The sequence below is a fragment of the Elephantulus edwardii genome, unplaced genomic scaffold (assembly GCF_000299155.1).
Source record: "Elephantulus edwardii isolate Elephantulus edwardi_28Jun2011 unplaced genomic scaffold, EleEdw1.0 scaffold00021, whole genome shotgun sequence".
Lineage (NCBI taxonomy): Eukaryota > Metazoa > Chordata > Mammalia > Macroscelidea > Macroscelididae > Elephantulus > Elephantulus edwardii.
Genome location: NW_006399771.1, coordinates 1,582,062 through 1,596,222, shown reverse-complemented (window position 1 = coordinate 1,596,222; position 14,161 = coordinate 1,582,062). Strand labels below are relative to the sequence as shown.

Genomic DNA, 14,161 nt, shown 5'->3' with positions numbered 1-14,161 from the left:
GGCTCCCCTTGGAATTTATACAGGAACAGCTCTTCATCCGCAGGGGTTAATATTCCAGGAATTTTGAAGGCGTGGGAAAGTTCCCCTTTAAAAAAAAATAGGAAAGAAAGTGGACCAACATTTTAAACTATCATTTATGAAATCTGGAAGCACTGTGTTTTTACAAGGAAATGAATGTATGTGTTCTGTATAATTAGTGACCATGCGGCCTAGATTTTCCAGTCCAGCCCTGCTTTTACGTGTCACATCCTGCTATGGGCTGTTTTCTTGATTTGGGGCACGTGACAAATGGTGACTTTGTGACGCTTGGTTGGTATGGTCATCAAATTATAACGAACAAAAGATTTAAGCTACAGAGGCTTGGGGAGAGTCAGAAAACCAAGGCAGACATTTCCGTCAGTTTTTTTCTTTTTAACATTGCAAATATTGAATGTACCTTATTCCCCCCATGCTTGTTAGGAATCTTTACAAGGTCCAGTTGCCGTAGTGTTGATACAAGCTTGTGGCATCCCCATGTGTATCACAGTAGAGCTGTGCTCCACAGAGGATTCATGGGCTGGTTTTTCATAAGTCTATTACCGTGTATTTCTTCTGAGGCATCTCTGGGTGGGCTTGAACCTCACATCATGTGGCTAGCAGATGAGTGCAAATCCCAAATTAGCAGAGCCAGAGATGCTTCCATGGGGGCAGGCTTCGAAAAGCTTCCAGGGTCGCGTTCTCCCAGAGTGCCAGTGTGTCTCAGGAATCTCCAGTTGAGATGAGAGTGAGAGGAGCATGACAGAAAGAGCCCAGCCTCTTCCCTCACCATCTGCACGATGCCTAGTCTGTGGCCTCGAATGCTGGGAGCTGCACTGTTGAAATAATGACACGCTCGGCATTGTGGCTGAGACCCTATTCACACGGAGTAGCATCACGGAGGCCAAGAAGGTCTTGCAGTCAGTATTTGTCCTGCTAGGTAGGTGGTACATCCATCTGGGATGTGGTTGCTCCCTTCTTTCTGCCTGAGAGCAGCATACACAGTATCTTGTTGCTACAGTTTTCGGACCTCCCAGCCCCTGCAGAACCCAAGACCCTGTAAGAGCAGCTCCGAGTGCTTTATCCTGAGGTGGCTTTCTCCTTCCTACCTGCTCTGCTTACCCTCTTGGGTCCTTCTCAATTTAAAAAACCAAACACTGCGTATCCTGGGCAGGGCGGCCAGTGGTATGGAGGAAGTCAACCGTATTTCTCCTTTCAAATTCTCCACTTTATTGCAAACGTTTGCTTTGCTCCAGCGCAAGCTGCCGCTTCAGAAATGCTCTCATCCAGCTTTAACCAGTCCCAGGCTCAGAGCCAACCCAGCTCAGGAGGGACCCCAGCTGAGGTCCACGTAGGAGCACAGCAGGGACCCACAGATGAGGCCCACATAGGAGTACAGCGGGGACCCACAGATGAGGTTCTTGTGGTTGAGGGAAGGGCAGACTGTGGTAGTCACATGTTGTGGTTAGGCGCTGTCGAGTCAAATAGGACCAACCCCAAGGACAATATATCCAAACTTCGCCCTATTCTACGCCTTCCTTGGCATCTCACCATACTCGGTGTCAGTCCAGCTCATGGAGGCTCTTCGCCCCTTTCACTAACCTCTAAATGTCACAGTGTGTGCTTTTCCGAGGACTGGTGTCCAAAGTATGTGACGTGCAGTTCAAGCATCCTTGCCTCTGAGGAGCGCCTGGTTACACTTCAAGGCAGTTTTGTTTGTGCCTTTAGTGGTCCAAGGGATCTTCGATATTCTCCACCAACGCCACAATCCAAAGACATCAGTTCTTCTGTGGCCTTCCTTAGTCATGGTCTGCCTTTCACATGCATATGAAGCAATGGGAAGTCCCATGGCTTGGCTCAGGCACACTTGAGACTTTCAACTGATGCCCTTGCTCTGGGGCACACGGAAGAGACCCCTGGCAGGAGGTTTACACATCTCTTGACTTCCTGACTGCTGCTACCGTGAGTGTTGATTGTGCAGCCAGGAAAAATGAAATCATTGACAGCTTCCATCTTTTCTCCTTGTTTCATGATGTTGTCTGTTGGGCCAGTGGTAAGGTGTTTTAGGTTTTTTGGGGTTTTGTTTTTGTTTTTGTTTTTGTTTTCATTTTCTTGATGTTGATGTGTAATCCATGTTGAAGGCTGTAGTCTTGAATCTTATTTTACTTGAAGTTGTCTTCAAGCAAGATGGTACCAGCTGTCTAATGTATGTTGCTGATGACCCTTCCTCCAATACTGATGCCGCATTCATTTAAATATATAGTCCATCTTCTTAAATTAATTTGCTCAGCATACTGGTGGCCTAGTGGCATAGAAGCTGCGCTGCAGTCCTGAGGGCACGTGGTTCGAGGCCACCTGGTGCTCTGTAGGAGAAGGATGGACAGTCTCCTCATAAAATATTAGAAAATATTATTCTAAAATATGCCTCTGGAGACTCTATGAACTTTGAGAAGCGGCAATAGTTTTAGAAAGGCTGCAGGTCTTTTGTTCGTAGGGTTACTGTGAGTCACACTCGACTTGATGGCAATCAACAACAACAACAACAATAATCTTGGCCTGGGAACCCGTGTCCCTCGCCCCCCCCCCCGTCCCAGCATCATTTTAATGCCATTTGATCATGTCTACCTGGGATTCTCCTCCAGGGAAGCACCTGTTTTGACTTCAGTTCCTGGCCCTGCAGCTTCTGGTTATCAGTGTGTCTTGTTAGGGGTCTGATGCTGATGTGTCTGAGTTCATATTGGTGACAAACTCTCTCCCAGGAGCCTGTTCCCAGCCACTGCTTGGCTCACGTTGTTAGAATGGGCTTCCCTCAGGGTGAGGGGCCTAGACAGTGTGTCTGTGCAGGAGGGGACCACATCCAACAGAAGCAAATGCACGGTCGCATGTTCACCGTTGCTGGCACCTTGAGTCTTTATTCTTAGTTCTGAAACTTCCAGATCCTCTCATCCTAAGGTGCCTTGCCAGTGGCGGGAGGGGGAGGTGGAGGTGGGGATTTGTTTTGGGAGAAATAGCAGTCACAACCACTAGATTAACTGAGGACCCGAGTCTGCATAAACCCTCTTGAAGGGGCCAGCTCCATAAATATCCTGGAACTCTTTCTTTGCCTACGGAACAGCCATGCAGCTCTGCCTTGTCCGTCTATACAGCGGCTGCACTTTCTTGTGATTCTCTGCTCGCAGATTGACTGGGCCCATTTGCATCCAGAGTACCATTTCCTCAGGGCTGCTGTCCCTCTGGGCAGATATTCTTAGTCCCCTTGTTTTGTTGGGTGACTCTCAATGAAGCCTGTTTACAGGCTGGCTTTTTAATAGGAGGCTTCACTCCCTCCTCATAATCTATCCCCTGGGGGGTTATTTCCAAGCCACAGAAGTACAGAACCTGCTCCCTTGGGAGTTCATGGGGCTTTTTTCCCCAAAACAACATTTTTGTCCCCCGTTTTCAAGTGAAGGAGATGTCACGTGCTCAGGAGCGAGGTTTTGGCCAGGCCACCTGCTTGGATGTGTTGGAAACTGGAGGGCTCTGATGAGAGTGGCTTCTGAGAAGAACACTCCATGTCTAGAATGGCGAGGAGGGCGGGGACTGCTGGTTTGTTCCTTTGGGGAAGCCTCCAGAGGTCGGGGTGAGAGACTGGATGTGGCTCCTCCGTGTACAGGCCCTGGTGATGCGAAGGTTTTCTGAATTGCTCCTGGTCTTGATGAGGCGAGAAAGAATAGTGGCTGTCAAGTCAGTTCTGTCTTACAAGGACCATATTCATGTCATAGTAGGACTGTACTCCATGGGCTTTTAAATGATTGATGTTTGGGAAAATAGATTGCCAGGTCTTTATTCCTCAGTACCTCTGGGTGGACTCGAGCCCCAGACCCTGAGAAAAAAACACCCCCTGGAAGTGAGCACCTCCCTCGAGGGAGGCCAGGCGTTGCGGGTGCGTTGAGGCGCACACAGGAGAGACAGACGTCCCCGGCTAAGCGGGTGCAGCCCTCACTTCCTGCTGCTGAGTGCCAGACGGCAGCCTGTCTCCCTGTCTCAGAGGCAGAGACTGGGAGGCCTCACACATGTCCCCTCCCACTCCCTGTCCCTCATAAAACAGATATTTTAGAGTTTTCTCCCTGGACAGTGGGTTGCCAGCCTCACTCAGGGCCATGACCTCAAGATGGTAGGACAGTCACTTCCACATGGCCAGCCCTTCTTCTGTCCTCTCTTTAAATAGGACAGTCTCCCAGCCTGCTGGGTGCCAGCGACCAGGAAAGTGGGGTGCATCCCATCCACACATCACAGCTTGGGCCCTGGAGAGCCGCAGCCTCACCAGGCAGCCATTTAAAGGGAACCTCGGCCATCACTCACCCCTAATTTTAATGACGTGCATTAGCTAAATTGTGTTCTGAGTATTCATTCAACGCGGTTTATGGCAGGCTCTCAAGCGAGCTTACCGTTTGTCAGAAGTGCAAACTATCGAACATACGAGCCTTTAAGACAGGCCATCTGTTCGTCTTAGACCCTTGGACGATTGTCAAGCGCTTCTAAAAATAAGTGCTCGCAAGCAGAGAAGGCCTGCCCAGGTGATTCACATTAGAAAGGGGAGCAGGGCTGCCTGCATCGGTACCCTCCCAGCATCTGCACAGGAGAGACCAAGTGTGTGCTGGGGAGGAGGGCTTGAGAGGGAGGAGATGCTGGAGAGCTGGCCAGGCCCCGACTGATACACCTTGTTGGCTGCGAGGATGAGTTTCTCCCCATACCTGCCTCTTGTGAAACTCTGCAACTCCAATACCTTCGATGACTCCCAGCGGCCTAGATTTAAGGGCAAGCTGCCTCGTCTGGCATCCAGGAGCCTCATCAATAAGACCTCCGCCTTCCTTCCCAGCCTCGTCTCCATGGCACATACCCTGTACCTCTGCCAAGCTGAATTATTCATTGTTCCCCCAACATATGCTGCACTTTTCACATCTCATAGGCCGAACAGTGGGTGATGGTGAGTGGGTTCTGCAGACGGCTGCAAGGGTGTAGGTCCAGTGCTGCTGTAACCAGCTGTGCGGTGGAAGGCAAGCCACGTAACTTCCCTGCACCTCGGTTTTCTCATCTGTAAAGTCGGAATAATGCTGTTGTTTAACTCACAAGGTTGACAGGACGTTCATCTGGGGTAACGCGGGTGGAGTGTTGACGGTCGTGATCATGACCACTGTCTGTGCTGATACCATCCATACGCACCTCCATGGTGTTACCTGGTGCTCCCTGGTCCCTGAAGAGCCCCCAGTGCAAACTCAAACCCACACTGTCTTCAGAGAACCGCAGGAAGCCCCGCTTCCTTCTTGAGCATCTCCCAACGAAGTCCGCTCTCCAGAGTGCCTTTTGTGAAATATCACCCTCCCCATCAGCCATGAGTTTATTATGTACAAGGTCAGGACGTGCCTGCCTCTGTCTGTCCTCCACTGACCTCACAGGCTCCTGACGGTTGAATGAGCAAATAACAGAACCCCGTTGCACCCCTGCTTAGCTTCACTTTAGTCTGCATACCAAATCTCGGGGTTAAGGCAGGCTCCTGGACTTGGTCCTCGACCTGGAGAAAGTTCTGGGCAAAAGCAGCCTCCCGAGGAGCTGGCCCGAGAGCGGCTAGTCGTCAGGCAGTGGGCAAAGGGCGTCAGCCACAGCCTGTTTCCCACCCGAGCCAGAGGGAGGAAATGCATGGACAAAGCGGAGCTCACAGAGCTCTGCAGGGGGCTCTGGGAGAGAGAGCAGGGCAGATGGAAGGTTCTGGTGGGAGGACCCCTGCACCCTTCATTTGCCACAGAGCTTAGGGCTTGTGTGAGTCCTCTTCTGAGTCTTGAAAGTGAGGGCTTGTGAGTCCAGCACCCCCGCTGTGGAATTGGCTTGTTTTCTGAAAAAAGGCCCTGGGGCTTCACCTCTGAACCCGCAGTACCCACCTAAGGGCTGGCATATTCTCTCAGTGATCAGTGAATGAAGGGCAAGTACATAACTCCACCCTCCCCTCTGGCTCTTCTCCTCCGCAGATGTTTCACTCTGCTCCCTGGAAAGAAGGGAGAGAATGTGACCTGTGGGTATGGAGGTTCTAGAGGGGGGACTACAAGGGGGTGAATGAGGAGGAGGTCTTTATCTCCTTCACCCTGGGGGTACACGGTGAATGGCCCCACCACCACCCAGGACAGCTGTCTTGTCATCCTGGGGACACACGTTTCCTAGGTGATTGGTGTGTCTGGTCTCAGGTCACAGACCCACCAACCTTTTTGAGCCCCTCACTCCACCTACAGATCAGGGTGGGTGTCTGGGAGATGGCAGCAGGGGTCAAACAGGACCCCAGGGCTGGTCAGGAAGTTACTCAAAGATACCACTGATAGGGAATTCTTGAGCGTCTTTGCCAAGCCCTGCGATAAGGACCTGATGCTGGCACCTGAGTCCTCATGGCATCTACTAACGTACTCCCTGGTCCCCAAAGGTCAAGGAACTTGCATAGGTTCCCATGATGAGCAAATGGCAAAGTCTAGGGCTTAAACCTAGGACTGAGCCTACCTCACGCAGTGAGGCACTTGGGAATGCTCAGAACAGTTCACAGGAACGTGGCACTTGCTAAGGGCCCAGCATGATGGGAGGACTTAAAACCCTCTTGTCATCTCAGTCTCTGACGCCCAAGGAACAGCAGCTAATATTCAAGGGACACGCACATTGCCCACAAGTCCTCTGCAGCTCCCCCCTTCATCTTAGATGCGCCAAGAATGTACCTCATAGATCATGGTTTTGAAGTTCCCAAGCAGCCAGTGTTCTTACGAACTTCTCACCTACCCTCCTTGACACTGGGAGGGGTACAGGACAGACTAAGAAGTGTCCTTGATCTGTAGGATGTGGTCCTCATCTACTGACCCAGGTCAAGAAAGAGGAAATAGAGCCACAATCTGGACAGAACATCCTGGGTTGCGAGAGAGAGAGACAGAGACAGAGACCGGGTGTGGGGTGGGGGAGAGCACTGTGCACATCGTCATGCAGGAGTATGGGTGAGTATGCAAGTGAATGTGTGAATGAGCGGCTTAGCCCATGTGTCTGAGGGAATGAGTATGAGTGTATGTGAGGGTGGAAGTGGGTGGCGACTGTGTGAGAAACTTTTCTGGTAGAGACTTTGAGCTGCCACGTGCATGGCAGAAGCAGCACTGGCCCTCCAGCTGGCCCAGTTAGGTGGTGGGTGGTTAAGAAGGATAGCCCCACAGTTAAGACTTGGCGGGTCTGTCCTCTGAGCCCAGTGCACAGAACTGCGTCAGGTTGAGCACTGGGAGGACTTTGCAGCTGAATTCTCAGCGCAGATGTGGAAGGATCTGCTGGGTGAGTGAGCAGATCAGTGAGTACTGGACCTCTCTCAGAGGTCAGGAGTGCCGCAGAGAGCCCAGTTCCAGAGCGCTGAGCGCTTGTCTTTGTGGAGAGATGGCTCGTTCGCAGGTCTTCCACGAGAACTCCAGATAGTGCGTCTGGAAGTACATGGATTCCTGTGCCGCTCTGTACCGTTCTGTCGCCATCGCTGACTTAGGTCCCCGGGCAGATGGCAGAGGTTGTCCAAACGGGCCTGCAAGGAGCCTGGTGCTCTGCCAAGTGAATGGGTCTCAGTGCAACCAGCCGCACCCACCCTCCAGCATCCACATTTATTTTGCTCACCTGCTTCTGTGCTCCACACCTGTGTCTCCCTGGCAGGCAGAGGCCGACAGGGCTGCCAGCCCTCCCTTCTGGGCACTTTCCAGTCCTTTCCACTCCATTCTCCCTCCCCAGCCCTTATCTTGATAGTACTGGGAAGCATTCATCTGCAGGGTCGGGAGCATCTTTAAAAAACTATTTTCTTCCTTCGCCAAAGGGGCTAAATATAGCACAAGCATAAACAGAGAAATACACATTAAGGCAAAATACCCAGGGAGAGCAATGCTGGGTGGAAGGAACTCTTTAAGAAGACTTGATGAGGCTCCCCGCCCCGACAGCCCGAGGTCTGCAATAGCCTGGACTCTTTTAGGAATATTCAGCTGGGCTCCTTGTCCATGTGCTGACTTCTTAAAGTGGTCCATGGGGTCATGATGTTAGGCGACTGGTGAGACCTGTGACAAAGGGGCCTTCACTACCTTTCCAGAGAATGCCTCCTGGCCTGACACCTGGGTCCCTCAGCACTGTTTTGCCTTCTCTTTGCTTCCTGGCCTTCTCCCCTGCTTCCTAGCTAGCCTTGATGGATCTGCCCTCCCAAAACCACCATCTGCCTCATTAACCTCACATAAACTATGCAGTGTCTTGTCTGCATGTCCTCCACGCATGCCCCACAGGCTCCAGGAGGGCTGAGTCCAGCCCAGGGCCCAGCATCCACCAGGTACTTCATCCCCGCATCGCTGAACAGCTCCTGGTGCCCGCCCTCTTGGGTATCACCTTTCAGATGCTCCCATCTGCTTGCAACATCCCAGCCTTTTGTTCCTGCACAGTTTCAGGGAAGGATATTTTTCCTGAACCCCTTTGGGGGAAGTTCTTTCTTAAATCTAACCCAAATCTAACTCCTGAACATTAGAGAGAAGGCCCACTGTGTTTTTTGTCTAGGATGCAGTATTTCTTTTTGCATTTCCCTAAACCAGTGGTTTTACGAGTGGGTTTCCTCCTCCAAGATTTCCGGGAGCAGCTGCCCCCAAGTGTGAGTCCTCGTGTCCGTATGTGCTATACTGGCCATGATGGCCTTGGCATCCCGGCGGGAGGCTGTGCCATCATTCGGAGGTTCCTCTTCCGAACCTGAGGATGGCGGATAGCAGTCAAATATCATCTCTGGGTTTACAATCCTGATCAAAGAAAGTCTGTGTTCATGAGTGTGCTGGACCCCAAACTCCCACCAGGCCTCTTTGCAGGGATCTCTGCACTGGGGGGACTGGCTAAGCTTCCTTCAACCCCTGTGACTCTCTCTGCTCCTGGAGTGCTCGCTCTCTTTGTCTCTCTGGCTCTTTCACTCTCTCTGTTCTGTCTCTTTCCCACATAGGTTAATCTCCTAATTATTCATTGACTTACCTTTGGATTGATGTGTTCACACTGACTGTGTCACGTGATAGAGACAATTTGAGAGCAGAAGAAAGAGCTAGTCTCTGACTTCCACTTGCTTCTCCAGAAACCCAAGTCCTGTGCTGTGGAGTCACTGCTGAGTCATGGTGACTTCATACTAGCAGTGTAGGGCTGTGCTCTGTGGGCTTTCGACGACTCATCAGTAAAGGTCCTGGGCTGTGAATGAATATAGTCACTTTAACCTGCTCAAAGGACTTTTTGGCAAGTTGATGTCTGAGCTTTGTTATCTGTAAATGAGGTAGGTACTTTGTAGGTTGTTATGTGTCGTCGAGTTGACTATGATTCATAGCGACCCTCTGAACAATGGCTCTGAACCTTGCACTACCCTGAGCCAGCCTCACCATCTCTGACACACTTGACCCCATTGTCACAATCACTCCCCCATTGTCACAATCACTGTATCAATTTATCTCATCCAGTGACTTCCTCTTCTCCTCTGACATTTTACACGTCCAAGCATGATGTCTTTCTCCAAGGACTGGTCTCCCCTGGTGACATGACCAAGTATGTAAGATGGAGCTTCAAAATCCTAGCCTTCAAGGAACAACCTGGTTTTGCCCTCTCCAGGACAGACCTTTTTGTTCTCTTGACAGTCCATGGTATATTTAATACTCTTCTCCAGCACCACAACTCAAAGGCATTGATTCTTCTTCTGTCATTCTTAGTCATTGCCAGCTCTCTGATGCATTGCAAGTAATTGTGAAGACCAAGGCCTGGATCAGGCACACCTTAGTCTCTACACTGACAATGTTGCTCTTTAGCACTCAGGAGAGGTCCTTGACAGCAGATTTTTTTTCTCAAAGGAACTCATCTTTTGATTTCCTGACTGCTGGTTTCAGGAATGTCGATTGTGGATCCAAGCAAGATTAAATAATTAACAACCTCAGTCCTGTCACTTAACATTTCCAGCTAGTTGAAGCATTATGTACTTCAGGGTTTAACTAATCAAATGAAGCCCATCACCATTGGGTCAATTCTGACTCCAGACCATCCCTCTGTGTCCCATTTGGGCAGAATGGAACTGCTCCATGGGGTTTTCAAGGCTGTGAACTTTCAGAAATAGATCTGTAGACCCTTCTTTTAGGGTATCTCTGGTTGGGTTTTGATTTGCCAGCCTTTTAATTAGTAGTTGAATGTTTAACTCATCAGAGAATTCAGATGAATTCTGAAACATCCAGAGAATTCCTATCCTTTCAGCTCCCCCACCCCCACTGAAGAGGAACTCACCTCACCTAGAAAGCAGGAGATCTGACCACCCTGTTGATTGACTGGCTGTTGAAGGATAGAGAAATGAGACCTCCACATCCTCTCCAGGACTTTCCTTCCACGCTGCTCTGGGTGTGGGAGGCCTGGGGTCCATTCCGCCCTGTGTGCGCCCAGCCTCTGGCCCATGGCTCCGGAAAGGGAACTCCAAATAGGCCAGCCTTGTACATAGTAGGCCTGTCATTGCTGCAACTGCAGAGGCATGTAGCTCTGTGGGAAATGGGCTGGATATACTGTGACGGGCTGCAGCAGCAGGGACATGGCCCCTGACTTTGGGGACTAGGAGAATGCCTGGGTTGGAGGTGGAAGGTGAGACTTCATGAGCCAAGGCTGGAAGCTGGTTTCTACGGAGATAGTTTATATGAGCCATGCCTGGTTTTCCGAGACACTGCTGTCTCTGCAGTTGCGCCTTGGCTGACGGGTAGAAGTTCCCATGGAAACTTCCTGCATCCCATCTGTGACCTCAGACAACCTGTCTGGTGCTTCTGGTCCAGGTACACAGACCAAGCTGCCAGGCCACACTACAAGAGCTCATGCTGGGGTGCAGCCTGGGTCCCTGCGGCTATAAGGCACAAGGGGGGCCGAAGCATCAGGCTTTCCTGAAATTTCTCTTGCCTCCCTCAGCCTTCTCAGCTGGTGACCAGGGACTAGTCAGTTGAGCTTCACAGAACCAATTTCTTGTTCTTAACCACTTCCTACCTGGTGGCCCAGTGGTCAAAACTGTTTACAGCTCACTAAAGGGTCCCACAGGGAGAAAGGTGGGACCTTGCATTTCTTAAAGATTGACTGCCTTTGAGACACCTCAGGGTTCATGTGAGTTGGAATGACAGTGTATTTTTTGCTTTGCATTTTTTGAAAGGCTGCTGTAAGGATGAGAAGTGATAAATACCTGCAGTAGCACAGAGCATGTGTGCTCGCCAGACACCAGCTGTGTGGCCTCACTCGGGAGCCTAGGCTGGGAGGATGGCACAACGCTGAGAAAGTCAGAAAAGGAGGCTGCCTTTGCCCGACTCTGAGCTGGCCTGAGGAGGCTGGGACACCACCACCCAGGCAGCTTCAGTGCCTAGATGGAAGATGCCACTGCCCAGACCCTCTCTAGGGAGCGGGGGAGGGGTGTAACGGCTCTGCGCTGAGCCCCAGGCCTCCCCGCCAAGCCCTGGGCTTCACAGCCCCCCACCTGGGGCCCAGACGGCTGACGCCAGGGCCACGTCTGACCCCTGGTGGTCATTAGCAGAGCTGCATGGTCGCTGAGAGCAGCCAGAGCCGAGTCCCTGTGACTCGCTTAGGTGGGAATATCAGGGGAGACAGTCAGTGTCCACAATAAACCACAAAAGCACAAGCAAGTACTACAAGCAAACCGACAAAAAAAATAATAAATTACATTCTCAAGGGAAGACGTTCTGGAGGAATGTGCAATAGACTATTAGAATGCATTGTTTCTTGAAAATGGGGTTAGGGGAGACTTTCATTTCTAAACTCTAAAGATTGATGATATTTAGAAAATGCATATAGTTCTAATCAGGATAAAACGAGCAAATACTAAAGATAATTCATTGCCATTGAATCAGAACTGACTCATAGCTGACCCACCGTTGGGGTTTTGGGGCTGAAAGTCACTTGAGAAGAGGTTGCCAGTCTTTATACAGCACGGCCACTGGCGTATTTGAACCTCCAGAGTTAACAGCGCAACTCCCTGGGGACCATGCCACCAGAGCTTTGAAAGAATTAGTGTAGAGTGTCAAGTACATAGCAAAACCAGATGACAAACCAAGGAAAGTGTACAGCGCGGAGGGTGGGATCCTCAGAAGACCACCTGAGACTTTTATGAGATTGGCCTGCATTTGGAACATGGGCCAGATGAAAAGAAACAAAAGACTGGAGCTTGTCACCACAAAACCTCCCAACCCCAGGCTTCAGGCGCCCCCAGAAACAGACTGCTGGCCCACTCCAGCTGGCAGGAGAGAGAGAAAAAGCCTTGGGCCATGTGGAGAGAGAGCCGTGTGGTCAGTGTGGCCCACCTGGGCCCTGGATTCCCCCATGAATTTGGCCAACCCACACAATGGTCCTGTCTTCAGGCCCAAGTGTCATCGTATGGACAACTGGGCAAACTCCCAGAGAAGAGGGGCTGGGGCCGTCCTCAGCCTCCCTTCCTGCCTGGTGACCTATCCCTGCTTCGGCTACTGGCCTCAAGGCCACCCATTGCCTCTGCACGTCTGTGCCCACTCAAGTGTTTCTTGGCCTGAGCGCTTCATGGCACATCTGCTGTCTTCTTCCACTAGGCTCTGGGCAGCCACTGGCGAGGAGGAGGAGGAGGAGGAGGAGGAGAGAGCTGGATGGGGGAGGCCCACAGGCGACCAGGACATCCTCCTCCTCCCCCCATCATTCGAGGGAAGTGGGAATGTTTTCATTTCTGCTCCTTCCTGGTATTTCCTCTCTCCCTAGCCAGCCGCATGTTAAGACCTGGATGGTCTATAAAATTTTTTAAAAGGGGGGGGAAATATTTAGAGGATCCAGGTTGGCAGCAACAGGAACTGATCCCCAATCCCTTAATCAGTATGACATCTTGGCAGCTGCGTCCCCGGAGCACTTTCTGTCCCTTGTTGAATTTTGTTGTGTCCTAATCAAGCCGCCCGGCGGCAGCCCTGGGCATCAGTGCCCCGGGTGGGAGGGGACGGGCGGGCTCACCATTCTTCTGCCCTCATGCGTGTCTCCTTTCTTCGCCTTTACAGAACCACACGATGAGCCAGCACGCACAGTGAGGGACCGCTCGACAGGACACCTCTCTGCAGAAGGCTTGCCGGAGACACCGTGGGGAGGGCCATTTGAACATTACATCCAATCAAAGTGTCATTTGCAACCCAGATGTAAAACTCTAATGATTTGGCCATGAGGCGCTGCTATTATAAGCAGCTGGAAATGAATATTAATGGCAGAGATTAAAAGTATTCCATGCTCAGTATTTTTTATTGTCCTGCTACAGCTAGTGCGCTTTTAGAGTTTCTGCCACAGACTACATTTCTAGAGTTAGAGAAACCCGCTTTTTGAGGCTATTGTCCTTTGTTTCTTCATGTATTATATTGATAGTTGGGTTTTTGTTTGTGTTTTTTTTTTAAAGGATTAGTGTGATTTTTCCCCCCTTTGCTTCTTTTTTTTTTTTTTTGCCTTATTTTTATTTACCCCCTTTGGTTAACTACTTTTTTAAATTGCAGTTCTAGGTAATTGTGCATTGTGATGTGATTGCTTGGCTATTGTCTGAATATTTCCTTTTAATTTTTTAATTAAAGACTAATGCTTTGATTGGATTTGCCAGTTCACCGGACAGTGATTAAAACTATGTAATGAATATAATCAGTTTCAGTGCAACTGGATGGTCTGCTTTTAAATGTGACTTAATCTGACTGCAGTAACTAGTACAGTTCAATAAAGGGAATCCATGTGATTAGCATCTGGCTGTCCTTCTGTCCTTCCCAGCCCAGGACCGTGTGGGTCCTGTCACCATGTCCTGGACAAGCTCCTCCTGCAGGACCCGCACACAACAGACTCTGTTTTCCTTTAGAAAGAAGATGAGGAGTCACCTTAAAGGAATCTGGCTGGTACCCAGGATAAGCATCCAACTGCGAACAGAAAGGTTGGCCATTCAAATCCACCAAAAGGTAGCAGAGAAGTCAGGCTTAGCAATCTTAGCTTCCCGAAGGTCACAGCCTTGAAAACTATGTGGAGCAGGTCCGCCTGCAAACATGGGGTCACTGTGGATCTAATGCAGCCCACTGTCCACTCCTAGCAAGTAACGAATGCGCTCAGACAGGATGGGGCAGGG

The 14,161-nt window shown here is 50.6% G+C and overlaps 1 protein-coding gene across 1 annotated transcript in view; it reads left to right on the top strand.

The window, feature by feature from the left end:
- ZNF423 (zinc finger protein 423) overlaps nt 1–13,789 on the top strand; it is a 291,741-nt gene extending 277,952 nt beyond the window's left edge. Inside the window, exon 6 of the mRNA XM_006882506.1 lies at nt 13,074–13,789. Within this exon, the coding sequence (XP_006882568.1) occupies nt 13,074–13,103 (30 nt within the window). The 3' untranslated portion in view covers nt 13,104–13,789. The remainder of the gene's footprint in view (nt 1–13,073) is intronic.
- The last annotated feature ends 372 nt before the right edge of the window (nt 13,790–14,161 follow it).